This window comes from Chelonoidis abingdonii, chromosome 3, assembly GCF_003597395.2.
Source record: "Chelonoidis abingdonii isolate Lonesome George chromosome 3, CheloAbing_2.0, whole genome shotgun sequence".
Classification (NCBI taxonomy): Eukaryota; Metazoa; Chordata; order Testudines; family Testudinidae; genus Chelonoidis; species Chelonoidis abingdonii.
Window position 1 is genome coordinate 115,479,269 of NC_133771.1, and position 20,151 is coordinate 115,499,419.

The 20,151-nt window shown below is 43.5% G+C and overlaps 1 protein-coding gene across 3 annotated transcripts in view; it reads left to right on the forward strand.

Moving 5' to 3' along the window:
• The first annotated feature begins 7,589 nt into the window (after window positions 1–7,589).
• The window catches only part of ADGB (androglobin), a 236,172-nt gene continuing 223,610 nt past the window's right edge, over window positions 7,590–20,151 (forward strand). For all 3 annotated transcript variants that reach the window (XM_075064028.1, XM_075064027.1, XM_075064029.1), the window contains exon 1: window positions 7,590–7,672. In XM_075064028.1, the coding sequence (XP_074920129.1) occupies window positions 7,596–7,672 (77 nt within the window). In that variant the 5' untranslated portion in view covers window positions 7,590–7,595. The remainder of the gene's footprint in view (window positions 7,673–20,151) is intronic.

Consider the following 20,151-nt stretch of genomic DNA (forward strand, 5'->3'; position numbering starts at 1 on the left):
ATGTTTATCTTTTATAACCAAGTCTGACTTTTATGCCTTTACCACTTATAATCACATAAAATCTAGCATTCTCTTAATAAACTTGTTTTATGATTTTATATAAACGAGTGTGTTTTGGTTGAAGTGTTTGGGGACTCTCTACTCAGGTTAACAAAGGCTGGTGCGTAAACATTCCCTTTGATGGAATGATGGACTTTTAATGAGCTTACACTGTTCAGGGAGAGAGGTGTCTTGAGCAGTGCAAGACGCACATTCCTGGGATGCAAGGCTGGGGCTGGGAAATTTGTGGGTGTTTGTAGTTTATGAGTGGCTGAGTGGGCATTCATGTAACTTTGCTTGGAGTGACTTTGTGTGCTAAGGGCTGTGTATAAACATAACATAGCAGTGTAAAAGGCACCCTGGGCTAGAGAATTAAAGGGACGCAGCAGTTCAACAGTCCAGATTGTACCCTGGGGGATGTCATGTGTATTGACTCCAGTAAATACTATTACATGAGGAGCTTTAGTTTCAAGTGCTATCAGTGCAACACCTTTCACAAATACTAAATTCACTATTTAAAAATTGTAAAACATCCGTCACTGCATAAGGAGTATTTTGTCTTGAGCTGGACATTTTGTTTTTGTTGACCAATCTCCTTGCCACCTAATGGTTGTCTTTTAAAACAAAACTAAAAATCCGAACTGCATCAGGAAAACTGATTAGCACAATATAAATTGCTACTAGAAAAAACGTTATAAATAAAAACAAAAAAGGTAAAATGTAATGCTGCATTAGAAGTGCTTGGGAAACTTGTATTCCACAGTTTCATATTGCATGTTTTATTTCTATTCACTCATGGACAAAACTTGTAATTAAGAGATGTGATATCAGATAACTGTGAATGGACAATTTTGTTCATTGTGTAGCAGTGTTTTTTAAACATACCGCTCTCCAAGTTTTAGGATTTTATCCTCTTCTCTGTAGGTAAAATCAAAAGACCATAGTTAGAGACAAATATCAGGTAATGTAGCAAACCAAGAAGCAGACAATGTAAAGGAATAATAGAAAAGACAGGTCAGTACCTGTCATGACAGGATTATTCCCTAAAGATCACTAGATATTTTGCTGCCTGTAACTTTTAATTGTCTAGCGAGAGTGAGCACACATATACCCTTCTTCAAATCTTAGGAACTTCAGTTTTGCTCTCTCTCACTGCCCTGCTCCCCACCCTGATACCCTATCCCTTGCTCAACATAATGTGTGGCTTATATGTAGGTTGTGTGGCTAAACCCTTGTGTACGGTGTGTACGTCCAGACTTGATCTTTTACAATACTCTCACATCAAATTCACCACATCGATGCCTACTGCCCCACATGATGTGTACTCACATATCACATCATGCTTTTCCCCATATCTATTACATCCATCCACAACTTCCACACACATCACACTTGCTCCCTTCCACAGAATAGCATACATGCCTATTCTCTTATATCGGTCTCTAACCATACTTTCCCAACGCTAGCCTTCTGGAGGATGTCTTAGGTCTGCTTCCATAGGTTTCAGGACTGTGAATGATGCCATAAGGGCTATACTTCCCAAGGTTTCAAACATTGCAAGGATGAAAGCGACCATGGGCCCTGTCCAAAGAATCTACAGACTACGCAGTTCTTGATTTGCAAAACTCCTTCCACCCCCCACTCCCACATGCACTACACATCTGGTTGAATGACTCACATGTATAATAGGAGCTTTTCCTCCTCAGTCAAATTATTACCTCTAAGAAAAGCATTTAGGTCCCAATTCTACAAAGGCTTATCTTTTCATGTCAATGAGACTACTGACAGTGTGCAAAACTAAGCATGTATGTCTTTGTTGGATTGAGGTCTTACATAGGAGGAGCAAGGCAGTCAACATAAATTCCTGTGGCAATCGGATTTCTTCTGCTAATTATCTTGGATATCATAAATCTACTAGTCTTTCAATTGTCCAAGAAGTCTTTTTGGGGAAAAATAGATTGTATGAGACTGGAATTTCTATGGGGGCCGGGGAGGGGGGAGAGAAAGCAATTAAATAAAGTAAGAGAAGACTTGACAGGTATTTCATTATTCATCATAAAAAAGTAAGGAGTGGAAATCCAATTTTTCCCCTTTGCAGGTCAACTACAAAAATTCTGAGTGCACTGAATCACTGGCTTGACTAAACTAACTATGGCAGCAGGGGGGAACAGAGTGAAGGCAAGCAGGATTTGGCCAAACATATGTGTTTTACAAAGCTCAGCTCATACCCATAACACTATTATTTCTAATAACGTGTAAGCAAGGTCTGAATGAGCTCTCCCCTGATATCTAGTGATGAGCTGTGGGGAGAAGACTTCAGGAACTGATCTGGTTTGCATAGACATACCCATTCTGCCTTGTTGCACAGAATGAAGGAGCTGCTTTGCCCAAATGATCATTTTTGGCTGGTGTTGGATTGCAAGGCACTTTAAAATAAAGTGTTATCCTTGTGTGAATCAAGGGGAGAACTGTGCTTGGCATGCCCTGATTATGGGGTTCACCCTCAACTGAACTGTGCTAATTAAACAGTGGGTAGGGATGCCAAAGGCTAGCGGAGATAGGTGTCTCTTATAGCAGTGGTTCTATCTAAGGGTTATAGATGATGTTTGATTCTCCTTCTCTCTACACTGTGTAACAAGAGAACTAATTAAGCTAAATTGAGAGTCTTTTGTTGTAGATCACTAGAGCTGAAATAACCCAATAATGAGCTGTAATCACGAGACCTGCTATGGGACAGTTGCTGTGGTGAAAGAAACTGCCTAGCTTGCGTTAGTAAGGAGGCTTCTCACCTAACACCTGAAATCACTGAGAGCTGTGTGAAGTAGAGGGACCTCAAAATATTCAAGAAGCTGTAGTGGAGAGGGCAGTGGCAGAGCAGCTGGTAGCAGAATGAGTGACAGCAAAGCTGCTGGTGGAGTAGCCCGTGGAGGAGTGAGTGACTCTGGACCTTCCAGCAGATCGGCAGTGGGCAGAATGAAGAGCATGGCAGCAGCAGCAGCTGAAACATTGCTGCATTCCTCCTGCCTCCCGGTCCCTCCCAGGTTGGGAGGTGAACTCATGCAAATGCACCTCTCAACTGTGGGTCATTGCTGACAGACAACAGATGTGAGTGGGGTGCAGTGGAGGGAGAAGGGAGTTGTATGTTAAAGGGACATTTGTTTTTCAAACTTTCACACCATGAGGTGAGAGACTGAGCAAAAGGACATTACCCAATGTACTTTGGGATGGGACACCTGCTAAGTTGCAGCGCTGTAACCCCCTCGCCAGCGCTGCAACTTGCAAGTATAGCCAAGCCCTTAGTAGGTGTCTACACTTAAAAGCTCAGCCAGTGCTGCAACTCCCTGTTTGCAGCGCTGGCTGTACACCTGGGTCTGCTTCCGGTGTAGCGAGACCAGTGCTGCATCACCAGCGCTGGTCATCAGGTGTGGACACTCACCAGCGTTTTTATTGGCCTCCAGGGTATTAGGACTTATCCCAGCATTCCTTTTCAGCCTCTCTGGTCATCGCTTGCACTCCACTGCCCTGGGCTCAGAGCCTGGAGAGGAGGGGGAGGTTGTAGAGTAACCCGAGAGGGAGGCTACTGAGGTGTTTGGAGACTCCCAGGAGTCATGCAGGCAGGAGCTATTTTCCAGCCAGGAAGAAGCTAGCCAGTCGCAGCTGCTGGGACTTGGTAGTGAAGAACTAGCAGAGGAGCCTGTTCCTGGTAAGAAGCTTTTATTATAAGGATGCAAATGTTTTGGGAGCAGGGGGCTATGGCTGCCTGCAAGCATGCCTAGATGTAGAATAGCCCATTGATTTCCCTGTAGCTGCTCTTCGCTTTCCACAAGCCACAGAACCCCATGGCTTCCAGAGTGAAGCAACCCCACCCCACCCTTCCCAGGTGAGCAGCGTGTGCAAGATGGCTCTGAGAGTAGCTGCTGTGGCAGATGTGGGTGTAGGGTTGTTGTTATTTCCCTGTAGCTGCTCTTTGCTTTCCACAAGTCACAGAAACCCCATGGCTTCCACAGTGAAGTAACCCCCACCCCCCCACCTTCCCAGGTGAGCCACGTGGCAGCCCCCCCTTCGACTGTGAGCCGCGTGTGGGGAAACTCGCCATCTCTATCTGCAGCTGCGGCCTCTCTGTGCTATGCTCAGAATGTGTAAATGATGCTACAAAAACTCTTAAAAACAATGCAGGCTCTGTATTAACAGTTTATCTCTCTGTGTTTTTTTTTAAAGTGACCTTGAATACTGCTCCATCAGTGCAGACTTCTGAAAGACTGCAAAGCTTAAGAAAAAAACCAAGGAAGACTAAGAAGAGATGGTGAAAGCAGTTATGAATCTGTATTCCACAGAAATAAAAAGTTGCAAGACTGGAGGGATAAGGAAACCATGAAAAGGAACAGGCTGCCAAGATAAAGGAGAAGGCTGCCAAGAGAAAGGAATTGACTACCAAGAGAAGCACAGATCGGAGGATGACTTAAAAAAAGTGGGAAAAAAAGCCTCTCATTTCTTTCATGTATTATTTTTACTTTCCATAACTATATGAATAATAAAATTATATACATTGCATCATAATATGCTGTTGATTGGTTATTAATGACTGCTGTTTCACATGTGTGGGTCCCGCCCTCCCTGGGGGTGTGCACATGTGTTGGTTCCAGCTGCTCCCTGCAGGGTTAATGTCCTGGAAACTGCAGGCAGCAGTGGACATGGGGCTGGCTGAAGGCAGGGCAGGGGCTGACTGGAGGTAGGGTCTGGCTGCAGGCAGGGCAAGGGATGTGGGGCTGGTTGGAGACAAGGGGTGTGGGGCGGGCTGGCTTCAGGCAGTGGGGTGCAGCAGGGGTTGACTGGAAACAGGGCAGGGGGTGCGGGCTGGGCAGAGTGTGCAGAGGTGGTGCGGGCGGCAGTGTGTGGAGGGCTGGCTGGCTTTGGCAGGGCTTCAGGGTGTGTGGCAGGGATTGGCTGGAGACAGGACAGGGTGTTTGGCAGAGGTGGCTGTGGGCACGGGGTGCAGAGCTGGCTGCAGGCAGGGGGGCCGGACTGGTGTGGGCAGGTCATGGGTGCAGCAGAGGCAGCTGGAACCCCAGCCTTTAAGTAGCCTCCAAACCCCCTTCTACTCTGGGACCTTTTAAATAGCCACGGGAGCCTGGGGAATGCAAGAGAGAGGCGGGGCTCCGGCGGCTATTTGAAGGACCTGGGTGGCAGAGGCAGCTGGAGCCCCAGGACTTTTAAATACCCCCCCTCACTGCCCCAGGGCTCAGGGGGGCTATTTAAAGGCCCGGAGCTCCAGACGGGAGAGCGGGGCTTGCCGTGCTCCCGGCGGAGCTCCAGACGGGAGAGCGGGGCTTGCCAGAGCCGCCGGCCTTGCTGCACTCCAGCCGGAGCGCGGCAAGCTCCGCGACTCCGCTCTCATGGCTGGAGCCCCGGCCGGAGCGTGGCAAGCTCCGCGACTCCGCTCTCATGGCTGGAGCCCGGCCGGAGCGCGGCAAGCCCTGCAACCGGCTGGCGCTCTAGCTGGGAGAGCGGGGCCATGCCGCGCTCCCACCAGCGCTTCACTCAAAGGAGCGGGATCATGGAGCAGACCGCAACTGGGGACGGGGTAAGTTAAAAAAATTAAAAAGGTGCCTAAGGTGCGGGCCCTCTTAGGCGTGGGGTCCGATTCACTGGCAGCACGGGTCATTGGAACAGGAAGCAGAATGACCCGCACCCTCGTCCCCTTCCCACAACCCACAGCGACAAAATGGGACGAGGTGCTCTGTGGGATAGCTGCCCACAATGCACCACTCACAACAGCGCTGCAACTGGTGCAAGTGTGGACACACTGCAGCGCTGGTTTCTGTCAGTGTGGACACACTGCAGCGCTGGCCGTACACAGCTGTAACTGCCAGCGCTGCAAAACTGTAAGTGTAGACAAAGCCTTAGATACTGAACCTGGCCCTTGTTGCTCCCAACTCTACCTGGCAGAAGGGTTACAAACGAATGCTGATGGGAAGGCTAAAGTGCTAACAACAGACTCTAAAATGTATTCTCTTTATTTTAAATGAAATTTGACATGCCTTTTCTCACAAAGAAAACCTAATGTTCTTGAAAGCTATTATGAAGTTATATTCAGTGTAGTCATAGCCATGCTGTCCCAGGATATTAGAGAGACAAGGTGGGTGAGGTGATATTAATTTCTGTTGGTGGGAGAGAGAAGCTTGTCTCTCTCACCAACAGAAGTTGGTCCAATAAAAGACCCACCTTGTCTCTCCATTATGAAGTAACATATATTTTTTTAAAAAGACACATTAGAAGTAAGCAAACATTTTTGGAAGATTGGTGATTCAAAAAAAAATTAGATTTACTTTTTCCACCTCTATATGTGGCTAGTTCCTCAGCAGAGAGTATTCAGTTGAGATTAGCAAAAACATTTTGGGCCAAATCCTTCCAAGGGATCCAGATTGTTTCTTTTGAAGAATTGGGCTCTAACTGTTTTGACTAATCTTAGCAAAGTATTGAGCTTTGACACTATGTTAAACGTTATAGTCACTGCTGACAGGAGAAGTTAAGTCATGTTCAGCATCATGCTAGCTAAAATGATTTGTCAAACTTTGTGCTCCAACATGACCTAACTTTCTAATGAAGATGAGAGATGCTTGCCATAGGACTCCTGTACTGAGTTAGCAGCTCCCTCTGCAGTTTTTTGTTGGTTCCATAGTAGGCTGGCAACTCTTTTTTTTCCCTTTGCTTCTTTGAAATAATTACACTGGCAGAATAGCATTACAAACACCAAAACCACACCTGAAAGTGTTTAACCCTTTAGTGTTGGGCAAGACACTTGCAGATCAACTCTCCAGCCAGCATCCGAGTTCAACTTCTCCGACTGAACTGATTTGGATTTTGCAAGCATCATGTGCAATTCCTCTCAGAGAGCGATAGGAGATCATTATTGTTCCAAACAGCACAGAATGAACCACAGATGGCTCATGCCTAAATACATTAGGCAGAGTTTTGATCTTGCCCAGCTGTGTTGGGTGAGGGAGCTTTATGCCACCTTTGCAGCTGCCTGGTGCTGAGATCTCTAGTTCAGCCCCCGGCAGAGTTTAGATTAGCCTTGCTTTCACCCTACATCCCTCTGCCCCGCTTCTTCGCTCACTTCTCTTCCCTAATGTTTCAAGCTGAGCAGCTATGTCCCCACCTAACAAACTACACGGTGTCTCTCCCCTGGGCCGGCCTGCCCTCCCTCTCTCCTTACTCCTTGCCTGTGTGACAATTCTACACCTTTCCTCCAGCACAAAGGGGAAACCCTGCTGTGGCTCCTTCATAAACACCCCCCCCCCCCACAAGCCCCCTGTCCCCTCCTCCTGCATTGCACCTCTCTGCCCCCTCCCAGCTTTACCCCCTCCGTGTCCCCCCGATTTTACCCCCTCCACTAGTGATTTACTCTCTGGCTTTCCTACTTCCCCTGTTGTGCCTCCCCCGGGCCTGTGCCCAACCCCGCTCTCCCGGGCAGGCTCCGCTGCGTCGGGGCTTCGCGTCTCTTAGCAACGCGGAGCGGACGCGGCCCCCGCGGCTGAAGCGCGGCCGGCGGCGCCATGGCCTCCAAGCAAAGCAAGAAGAAGGAGCTGCTTACCCGCAACAACTCCGCGCACATCAGCGCCCCCGCCAAAGAGTAAGAGACCCGCCGCCGCCACGGGCCCCTCGCCCAGCGGCCGCCCACAGGCAGCCCTCGCTCCCGGGCACCCGCTGCCCTTCTGGGATGCCCCAGCCAGCGCCCCCCACCACCAGCCTCCTCCCTAGAGCCAGGGGCGCAGCACCCCGCCCCCCAGCCCAGGGTGCCCCAGCCGACTCCTTGCGGTGCAGGTGGGTGGGTCACTAGCGTGGCAGCATTAGGAAATGGACCAGCTCCTGCTGGCTCTGGTGGGGGGAAGTTGTTTTGTCTCCCCCCATCTCGAAGGTACAAACAGTGTCTGCACTGAGCCAATGGACGCGCCTCCCCCTACCCGGGAGATCTCTCTCTCTCTCTCTCTCTCCACCTGTTGATTTTTTTTCCCCCTTCCCCCCCAGGCTTAATTACTTTGTAAGAAATCGTCCAACTTCCAGTGAGTGAGGCTTGTATTGCGGTTGGCTCAAAGTTGCATGAGGCTCCCTGTCCTAATGCCTGTGTGTCACCAGCCTAGTTCTAGCTTCTCTGCCCTTCCCTCTCCCCCGTGTGACAGAGGCGATAAGGGGGACTGGGGTACCAGTCAGGATCAGGAATCAGAAGGTTCCTTCTCTCTCACAAGCCCCCGTGGCCTTTGTTCATGTGGACCTTTGCGGCTGCAGGGTGGCTGGCACTAGGGCATCATTTGTTCACTTTGCAGCTGTTAGAACTGGTTTGAAAAAAGAGAGCTCAGAAATGTAAACAACATTTGGAAGTGGTTTTGTGCAGTTTATTTCCTGCAATTGTTCGTTTTTTTGTCATTTTCTGAGTTTTCCTTGGAATTTGTTAGTTTTCAAAATCGACATTTTGAAAATGAAAAGATGTCACTCTGTCAGTAAGCCGACCAACTAAAATTGGTAATAAAAACATTGAAAACAAAAACCCAATAAAAATGAAAACAAATTTTGCACAACCAGCAGGGAATATTTTTCATTTAAAGTTTCTTTTGTAGACTGTCCAAAATAAACACAAATTGAAATATTTTTTTCAAACAAAAAATCTGTTTTTCAAAACAGCCTGGTTCATCAGAGTTAGAACAAAATTTTTGATGTCAACTGGAAACTTCGGCCCATCTTAACTCTCTACCTAGACACACATGGCTCCCATCACCATAATATCTGGGTACCTCTCAAATATAAATAAAAATCTCTTTCCCGCTTTCTTTTTTCCCAACACTTCAGAGAAGTAGGTTGATTTGCTTGTAGAGGTCTTTGTTTGCTTTTGTGTCAATTGATTAAATGAATATTAAATTTAGTTCAGAAAGTGGTTTGTTCCAAAGCCCATTCTTTTCTCTTGCAGGATTGAGTTCCATAGTTTAGATCCAGCTACTATGAAAGTTTTGCTTCTTTCATCAGGAGCATCCTACACTGGTTGACAGTTTAATTGTTCCAGTGGATTGTAACTGTTGAGGGAAGTCATGATTACAGAGGAAGACAGGATCTCTCCATTAGCTACGATCAGCCACATGGAGAGCTTTGAATATCAGGACAGATACTTTGAACAGTATTCAAACTAGAAGGCAGAGCACTGGAATGATAAGTTCGTGGTGCTCTGTGTTGCTACCTTGACAGACTTCAAATCTTCAGTTGGAGATTTTTTAAGATTTGTGGCTTGATTCCTAGATATCACTGTCAATATGTTCCAAATATGTGGATTGTTATGGTCAGTTCTTTTTCTAATAGTACAGAACACAGTCTTCTGGCCAGATGCAAACAGAAACAGGGTTTGCTACCATAGTTTTTGGACCTAAAAGGACCTCAATGCTGTGGATTGATTTTAAAAATTTGACTGGATGCCATCCATAGTGGGAGGTGTTATAAAGGAGATCAGTTTCAAGAGCCATCTGGCTTTGAAAACATACGTGTATTATTTTTACACAAGGGGAAGACAATGCATAATGGCTCGATGTTTGCTGCATGTTATAAGGCACTTCAGTAGCTAAGTATAAACAACATTAGAAATATTTATGCACCGAATAGAAACACTAAGCCTCATCTCTTGAGATATTTAAAACTAGACTAGACAGGACTAAAGCACCAGCACACATACTGTAGGGAATAACCTTGCTGTGTGAAAGTGTTTATTTCTGCAGAGATAAATAAATAGATTTTTTTAATTATCTAAGTATAGAATGCTTAGTCCTGGCACTATCAGGATTCAGGCCAGGGAATGGGACAAAAACAGCTTTAGAGGAACTGATGGATGGACTCTTGCTGTGCATGGGTGATAGCTAACTCCCATTCTCATTTTCCTGGACCTCTCTGCACTGTTCAAAACTGTTGACCTTGAGATCCTGTTCTCTCATAGGAAAGAAGACTAAAAAATGGGTTGAAGACCTTCCTGGAGGGATGCACCCAATAAGTAGTAATGGAAAACTGTACCTGTGATACTTCATGGGCATACCCAGGACCATGAGGCACATAGCTACCACTTGCACTTAGTGTGAGGAAGCCTTGTCTGTGCCTGCTGTGGTTCAGGTCCGCAATTCCACCAGCCCCAGGCAACACAAGCACTGCCCTCTAGGCCTCACAAGCCTCATTGTCTCTCTACAGGTTAGCTATTGGTGTACTCTAAGCCGTAAGCCCTCTGAGGGTCTCCATGGAGTGTCCAGCCCTAGGCCCACTGGACACTTGCACAGTGGTACTAGAATAATTTTTATAGTGCGGGTGCTGAAGGCAGAAACATGTATTTGGGTTTTTAATACTACTTGAAACCAAAAGGTGCTGCACATTGAAGATATGTCCTTCAATGGACATGAGCTAATATGGTCAGGGGCATACTTGGGGCAACCCTAAATCTCTGACTACCAGAAGCAGGAGTGGAAGAGAGGGGCAGATATTTGTTCTGTACTTTGCCTTGCCAAATTGCCTTGTTCTGTACTTTGTCCCTGAAGCTCTGGTACTGGCTACTGTCAGAGACATGATACTGGGCAAGATGGACCATGGTCTGACTCATTATGGCAGTTATGATCTTGAGGAATACTGCTCACCCAAAATCCTTGCAGTGCTTTACAGCCAGGCTTGGCTGTGAGTCTCCTTTCATGAGACAAGTATACTGTCAGCTTGTCCCAGGTGAAGGATTCAATGTGTTTCCTTACTCTCCAAGATATACCAGAACAATCTTTTATCTTTATTCATAAATGAGACACTGCCTGCTCTTTCATCTAGTAGATTTTCTTTCTTGTAGATTTTATAATCTCTTGTTTCACATCTGTTCTCTCCTGCCTGAAGGGAATATTTCTAAGGTATGTCACCTCCTAGTGACCTGCCTTATCTCCAAGACCTTAAGAACATAATGTCCAATATAGGTTCATAATTATTTAAATATTATTCATAAATACATTTTCCAGTGATTATGACACCCTTTGGTGAACTATTATGTATATCCAACCCAGGAAATCCTTATAAAACCCTAATAATCCCATGTGTGCCCCTCGCCTGTTGGCAGTAATGGGTCCCTGGGTCACAGTACCTCCACCACTAGAACTCTCACTTCTGGAGTTCCACAAGGACTATTCTCTCTCTGGTTCTGTTCAACATCTACATGCAAACACTAACTGAAATAGTGAGACAACATGGACTCAAGTGCCAGCAATATGCAGATGACACAAAGCTCTACTTATCCCAGATCCCATATAATCATACCACTCGCACTAAGATGGCTCACTGCTTGGATGAAATCAACTCATGGATGAAGAACAGTTGGTGAAGCTGAACCCAGGCAAGACAGAAGTGATGCTGGTAGTCAGAGGAAAGCACTTAGAAGAGTTTGCATCCATGTTGCAGTTTCATTTGTTTGAATACACAAGAAGTACTCTTGCATTCCTCGCTAATGCTAAGCTCCCATATCTAGTAGCATCCACAAGTAATGCTTTATACTATCTCTTATCCTGGTGGACGATGATCTGGCCTCAGTTATATTTATCAGCATCTTCTGTCGGGACTATAGTGATGCAGTATACCTGGACATGGAGTTTCCTAAGAGCTGATGATAGCTTTAAGTAATACAGAATGTTTAAGAATCCACTCCTTGGGCATAATGGAGAAAAGAAGGATAATTATACACCTCACCACTGGCCACTCTAAGGGCAAGACACACTTTGACCTTGCCTTCTCTAATATAAACACATTGTGTGTACATTTAATCCTTCCCCTGCCCCTCAAAAATTACACTACATGCCCAATTTTGCCCCTGGAGAGATGACGAAGAAAAGAATAAACTGTATGCATTAGATGTTAGTCACAACACTTAGTGCACTATTGGCAGGTGCTCTTGAAATTCTCCTTTGAATCTATTGCATATGCAGTTATTGCATTCATCACACAGTGGTTTATCAGTTAGAGTTGGCCAATTAATATTTAGAGAACTCTTTTTTCCATGCTAAATTGGAATCTTTAACCTATCTCTGTGTGATGATTCTTGGGGTACCCAGGACTGGTAGTCACCTTATTAACTCCTGCTTCCAGTGAAAGGGAGTCTTGTGGTAATAGAGTGTCATCTTCCTAACACCACCTAGGTGCTCCAGCCTTTTAGCTACTCAAGTAGCTGTGGACTATGCCAGCCCTAACTTTGCCTTGCTGATTAACAGTAGTAGATGCACCCTAATAACCAAGTCCCTTTGAATCATTCTCCTGTGACACTGAGACCCTAATATTGGCCACTCACAGAAATTCTAGATTCCCTGCACTCAAAAAATGTAGTGTATCCCAATTTACTAGTTTTACCTTAAAGCAGTGGATCTCAAACTAGGGCAGCCGCTTGTTCAGGGAAAGCCCCTGGCGGGCTGGGCTGGTTTGTTTACCTACCGCGTCTGCAGGTTCGGCTGATCACGGCTCCCACTGGCCTGGGAGTTTGCTGCTTCAGGCCAATGGGGGCCGGAGGAGGCGGTGCGGGCTGACGGATGTGCTGGCTGCTGCTTCCCGCACCCCCCGTTGGGCTGGAATGGCGAACCATGGCCAGTGGGAACCACGATCAGCTGAACCTGCGGATGCGGCAGGTAAAACTGGCCTAGCCCACCAGGGACTTTCACTGAACAAGCGGCAGCCCTAGTTTGAGAACCAATGCCTTAAACCACCTGTGACAGAGTGCTAGTTGTAGCACCCTGGTCACTGAGGTTGCTGTAGCACAGAGAAGACTTCAGGCTTAACGAATCAATCAATCTGTTACTGGTGGGGTTTACTGACACTGGGCGGTAATTGTTGGGCTAGTGAGCAATTGGCTCAGTAACTTGGAGGATATATAATTGGGAGGAACAGAAAGCAGGGGAGAGCCTAGAGGGTGAACTGGATGGAAGAAAGAAGTTGTGTGAAAGGCTCCTCCTGCTGTATATCTGTGCTATGTCCTGTGCTGTTTGAAAATAGAAGATTAAAGGTGCCATAGTGGAAAAGAAACACAGTGTGTGTTTGTGACCGAGAGACCACAAAAATAGGCCAGGCAAAACTGCTGCTCACTGGGGAGTTGAAGAAGCACCCTGTGACAAGGCCATTCCTGTAAACCACACAGCACTCATGAGCATTTAGAAAATAAAAGTAGATTTCTTTAAGAAAGAGTAAAGATTTAACTATAAGTGAGAGAAAATGGGGAAACAAGTGGTTACAGAACAAAACAAAATTTTTAAAACATGAATCTGGGTCTACACTTATCAATAGTTAACTGTCTTAGGCAATAAAGTAGCCTCCCCCTCCACCCCGGTTGAGTCTGTTGCAGAACTGTCTGGTTTCACAAGAACCAGGATCCAAACATGCTGTTATATTGAAATGGTCTTTTGCCTTATTCATAGCCAGGCTGATCTCTTGCCTGCTAAAATATTCCTTTTACCTCCAAGTGGTTTTGATCATTTGTAATTGTCTTTGATGGTTTTCTGTTGACTGTTTTGTGATGTGGAAAGGGTAGAAATGGAACCTTGTGTTACCTCACCAGCTGACTAGGGAGGAATGACCGCTCCCTCTTGCCAAAATGGGTCATCCTTGAGACACATTACTTCCCGGTGGCTACTTCCTACTCTAAGTCCATAAATCATACTTTCAATATAAATATAAATTCCTTAAATATTATGTATACATATATCTTGCAGTGATTATGAATCTTGACAAGTTACAAGCTTTCTGTAAATACCTTATGTGTTACTCTGTGGATAAAATATCCTATAAAATGTGTTTTGTGCAGTGAGCATGTCAGGTATGAGGTGAGAGTTTGCAGAGAATGAGGGATCCTTTGCCATCAGATTGCTACCTGCGTCTCTTCCCTCCTTTGTTTCTCTGAGTTCCCTTATTTAATGTTATGTTCGATGATCAATAATTTGTCTTTTAGCCATAGACTTAGAGTTCTCACATCACAGAATCATAAAAATGTAAGGCTGGAAGGGACCTCAAGAGGTCAGCTAGTCCAGCACCCTGCACTGCGGCAGGACCAAGTATACATAGACCATTGCTGTCAGGTATTTGTCTAACCTGTTCTTAAAATTCCCCAATTACAGGGTTTCCACAGCCTCCCTAGGAAGACTATTCCAGAGCTTAACTATCCTTATAATTAGAAAGGTTTCCCCGGTATCTAACCTAAATCTCCCTGTGATGGGTTCGGTCACAGAGAACCCCTTGGGACTGTCATCTGACATGCTGAGATTACCTCTGAGCCTGTTTTCCTTGCCAGTTTGGGACTCCAGAACCCTGCCTTGTTCAGCCAGACATGCTAGCCTGTTGCAAGAGACTCACGTCTCATCCACGCCCCCAAAGCTGCAGACTTTAACCAAAAACTGCTCAGCAGGTCACCTATCTCCAGCACCCAGACACCCAGCTCCCAATGGGACCCAAACCCCAAATAAATCTATTTTACTCTGTATAAAGCTTTTACAAGGTAAACTCATATTGTCTGCCTTCTATAACACTGACAGATATGCACAACTGTTTACTCCCCTAGGTACTAATCACTTACTTTGGGTTATTAATAAACAGAAGTGATTTTCTTGATTATAAAAAGTAGGATTTAAGTGGTTTCAAGTAATAACAGACAGAACAAAGTAAGTCTCTCCAAGCCTCAAAGAGTTTACAATCTAAACTAACTAGACAAATATACAGAAAGTAACTCAAATGAATTCCCCAACACAAAGAGAAAAGATGCACAGCCATTAAGCTGCTGGAGGAGTTGGCCTGTTGCCTACCTGGTTTAAGTGCATTTAAAAATGACTCTCTCTCTTTATAATTGCTATGTGTTTGTTTTATTTCTGTTTAATTTCATTTTTCTCTTTTGTAACACTTCATGCTTGAATAACATTCACTTTTAACCTAACATGCTAAAAAAAGATAGTAATAATTATTTCAGTTCTTAAAATTTCATTTAATTGTGTTTTGCATTGTTCTGAGTTAAAAATGACTCAGTTAAATAACTTATCTTTTGTAACTAAGCATATGTACTATCCAAGACTAAGCCTATTGGAGACCATAATGTCTTACTCTTTTTTTTGTTACTGTTCTGCTAAATTAGTGCTTTAAAATATCTGACCATTTTTGACATTATTTAACAATATTTGACTGGTCAGTTGACCAATTATTTTTGGACTGCTCAAATGTCCAAACCTACTATTATGATAATCTACACTGACCTGTTTCATAACACACGCCAAAGAACTTCACTCAGAAATTTCTGCATCAAGCCAGAATCTTCATTTGAGCTATAGCATATATTTTAGAAAGACATTTGTTCACACTTTCAGCCTCTTCTGCCAACATGATATAGAGTGACCTTAATATAAATGAGAATCAGGCCCATTGTCTCTGGGGTCAGAGGTAAAAGCCTAAATTATGTGATTTATGTGCACATATTGTAGCTTCTTAAATTGACTGCTGCTCTGGCATGCACTAGCAGACTGATATATATAACTTGATTAACAGCACAAATTGTAGCATAGGGCAAGGTCAAGCTCTCTTTCTTTGTTGCTGACAGTGTACAGTAGGGTGACTAGATATCCTGATTTTATAGGGATAATCCCGATTTTTTTGGGTCTTTTTCTTATATAGGCTCCTATTACCCCCCCACCCCATCTCGATTTTTCACATTTGCTGTCTGGTCACCTTAATGTACAGTGATGGCCATAAAAGCTGGCAATACTAAAAATCCATTTGACAAACAACCTGAAGTTGCAGTAATTCTTGAATTGTTTTGCAGATTACCCTATCTCTAATTACTTTTTTGTCAGCCTCTTAATATGATTAAGATCTTTTGGATGTATAAAGACTGTTTTTTAAAGCATAAGTTGAAAAAGCGTCAGCTCAGAACAACATACCAGTATATCTCTTGTACTTCAACAAACCATCAGCTAAGCTTTCTGGTCTAAGCTGTGAGGAAGTTCTGTTGAATCATAGATAGTGAATTTAAATAAAGAGAAATAGGTGACAGCTTGTTCTAATCTATTAAGAAGTGATATTTTTATCTTGAAGCAAACATTTTACAAGCAAACTTGTTTTCCTCATGAGAAAACTGAGTGCAGTTTCTTGCTACTCCTTTTGTGGCCTGTGTTTCTGCCTCTGCACATGTGATGTTGATTACTGTTAATGAGTTATGCATGTATAATCACAGCGGAATGTATTTGGTTTCTGTAACACAAATGCTAGAAACAGGACTTTATAATGATTTTGAAAGTTTTAACAGAACACAGGATATTTTATCTTACTAGTTTTAAAAATAACCACTTCAGTTTATTTTTTAGGAGAATTTTTATTTGTTTAGAAAATCGTTAATATAATATTTAATGTTTTTATTTTTAATACTGTGTTGCCAAACTGGCTATTAAATCAAATGCTTTCAGATTTTCCTTTCAGTATTCTATTTTAGATTGAGTAATTCTTTTTTTCTTTGCCAGAATTTATAAAGACTGAATTAGAAAACTAAAATGGAAAACTGAATTTGGCATTTACTAGACTATGAAATCATGTGTAGGTTAATGCCATTTTTCATAAGCAATATAGGTAAACCATAATAATGGTGTTCTTTCTAGGCCAATTACCAGATCTAGTAGACCCTCTCAATGGGATCATCATTGTGTTGAGCACACCTTGGGGCTTCAATCATTAAAGACCTGGAGTGAAATCTTGGTCCCATTGAAGTCAATGGGAGTTTTACCATTGATTTCAGTGGCACCAGTACTTCACTTCTGAGGGGATGAGTGCCTTCTGTGAGATGCTGATTGGTGTTAACTCCCATTGGAGTGGGTGTTGATAGCGCTTGCCACACTGCATAATTAGTCCCTAGATTCCTCCACTAAATATCCAAAATGTTCCAATGATCTTAGTCCTTTCAATGGGTGCTTTTAATCAAACATCTCAGTGTATCAGCCATGATGTAGCACACAGATTTATTCATTTTAGTGCGCAGGAGAGTCTTCAATAGGTTACATATTCAGGTTCTGAACGACAGCCTACTGATGTCAATGAGAATCTTTCCAGTGATTTAAATAGACTTTAGATCAGGCCCACAGGGAGGAGGTTAGGGTTACTAACTCTGATTTGCCAAATATGTGGTTTTTGAAAATCTGTGCTATGTCTGACGTAGATATAAAAAACACTTTTTCTTCCACACTACCAGTGAAATCTTAACCAGTGGAAATCTGGGTGGTGGAAATAGTCTATTTCTTGATGCAAAGATTGTCCTTATCTGCAGAAATATATGCCAAGAAGAGACAAATGCCATTTCTTCTCTGGAAGCTCAGACTTGCATGTTGGGTTATAAACAGATGGTTAAGGGTTGATGTCTCTTTTACCTGTAAAGGGTTAAGAAGTTCAGTAAACCTGGCTGACACCTGACCAGAGGACCAATAGGGGGACAAGATACTTTCAAATCTTGGTGGAGGGAAGTCTTTGTTTGTGCTTTTTGTTTTTTGGTGTGCTTGGTTCGTTGTTTCGCTCTTGGGACTGAGAGGGATGGGACGTCAGTCCAGGCTTTCCCAATCTTTCTGAATCAGTCTTTCATTTTCAAAATTGTAAGTAGTAGCCAGGCAAGGCGGATTAGTCTTGTTTGTTTTCTCAACATGTAAATGTTAGTCTTATCTTTGCTGAAAGGATTTTTTTACCTGTTTGCTGTAACTTTTGAATCTAAGGCTGGGGGTGGTGCGGTCCCTCTAGTCTATATGAAATCTGAGTACGTAACCCTGTAAAGCATTTTCCATTCTGATTTTACAGAGAGAACTTTTTTTTACTTTTTTTCTTTCTTAAATTAAAAGTTTTTTCTTTTTAAGAACTGATTGATTTTTCCTTGGTTTAAAAATCCAAGGGATTGAGCCCTGAACTCACCAAGGGATTGGTGGGGGGAAGGAGAGGGATGGTAATTCCTCCTTGTTTTAAGATCCAAGGAGTTGGATCGATGTGAAGCCTCTCAAGGCAACCCAGGGAGGGGAAAGTCTGGGGGGAAAAGAAGGTGATGGTTAATTTCTCCTTGTTTTAAGACCAAGGGGTTTGGTTCTGGGTTCCCCAGGGAAGGTTGTGGGGGAACAGAAAGTGTGCCAGCCGCTCGCTAAATTCTGGCTGGTGGCAGCATACCAGATTTAAGCTAGTAATTAAGCTTAAAAGTGTTCATGCAGGTCCCCACTTTTTGTACCCTAAAGTTCAAAGTGGGGGAAAAAACCTTGACAGCCTCTCATGCCCAGTAAAATCCAACAGGGCTAGGTGTGGATTGAGTGGTCTGCTGTTGGATGAATTTATTAATGCCTCCCTGTGCCATGCCAGCTAGTCACAAAGTAGTAGTCATTAAGCCCACAACCCTTGACATTTTAAAATTTTGTCAGCTATCATAGTATTACTAACTTTTCCTTTTGGGGGTAAACTTATTGAATCTCGTAGCAAAGTCATTTTACCAGGTAGAGTCAGACTTTCTTGTCTGTTTTCAATCTGGCATACATCCTGTGTGGCATGAAGATAGCACTATTTTGTTGATGATGATTTCCCCCTAATGACAAACAGAGGTCAAGTGTCCATGGTGATTGTTTTAGATCTGTCTGCGGTCTTTGACCACTGGGTATTGTTGATCTCTCTGTTGAACCCTGGTTAAGATTGATCTGCTCTTTCCTCTCAGATCTCGGAGGCCAGTATTTGACATTTGTTTATCATGTGGGCTTGTGTTACCCCTCTTGTTCAATATGTTTGCAAGACAATTTTGGCCATATTTCAATCAATATGCAAGTGATGTGTAACTCTAGTCTACAAAACCCAGATGGCATGGTCGCACTGCTGTCCCTTTGACAGAGAAGGACATGGATGATTACAAGATTGGTGAGAAAATATCATCCTATAAGTTTAGCAGTTTGCAGTAATTGAAAGGCAGGTTATTTCTGATTATCTCACTTTTCTAATGAGCATCTGTTGCTGCAGTAAAATTTTTTTTTACATTTTTCTACTGTTAAGTGGTATTTGTTGCTATCTAATACATACCTGAAACGTTGTGACTTATCATAGAAGTACTGATAATATAAAAAGGAACAATGATTAATAAACTTTAAAGTTATTTAGAGAAAGAAGCCCTGAATATTGTAAATTAATTCTACAAATACTGGTGCTATCTTTTATATTTACATGCTATTCATGACCAGGCTATTTTAGGTTATATTAAGGTAATGCATACAGATAGGCAATCCAGCAAGAAAATTTAGGGTGATCAAAGTAAATTTTATGGCTGAGAGGGTTTTTTTTTTTTTGTCTTTCACTACGCTTTTGCAGTCTGATTCAGCACAACATATCTGAGCCCATATAAGGCTATGGCTGCTGCCTGTACAGCAGACATTACTGGAGAGGTATATAGTGATGCCTTTAGTTAAGGTTGCCAAACACTTAATTGGTGTTGGTTTGCCAATTATGATCTGCCGCTTGTTAAAATACTGGAGCTATATGTTGCTATGGCTGAGGGAAGGAGGTACAGAAAAGGTGGAGCAACAGGAGCAATCTGAAAAGGACCACTAGTTTGTAAACTATACATTCTTTGTAGAAGTTGACCACTTAAGGTTCTTTCCTTCCCATGCCCCTTGATTTTACATTATCTCTGTCAAGGTGTCTGAGTGGCTCAAGAGCACATGAGTACCAACCTTAGGGCAGACTGGTAAGAAAAAGGACACAAACCCCAAACTGATTGATGAAATCTAAGTATAGAACTCACGGACAAGTGTAAACTCCTCAGGGACTTTACCACTCTAACCATAGAGTCACAGACTGTCCCCTTGAGTACTCTGATCTATCTTGCTACCGAGGCAAGTTTGCCTTTGTGACTGATGGTCCCATGCACCAAAAATCACAACAATATTCAGGTTACCCACCTAGCTCTAAAAGACCAGTCACTTACCCCAGATCAATTGCACTTTATATCTCACACCAAAGATAGTGCTTGTAGTTAACTAAAGATTTATTAACTAAGAAAAAGAAATGAGTTATTTACAAGGTTAAATCAGGTAAACATATTGTGGCAAATTGCCGGTA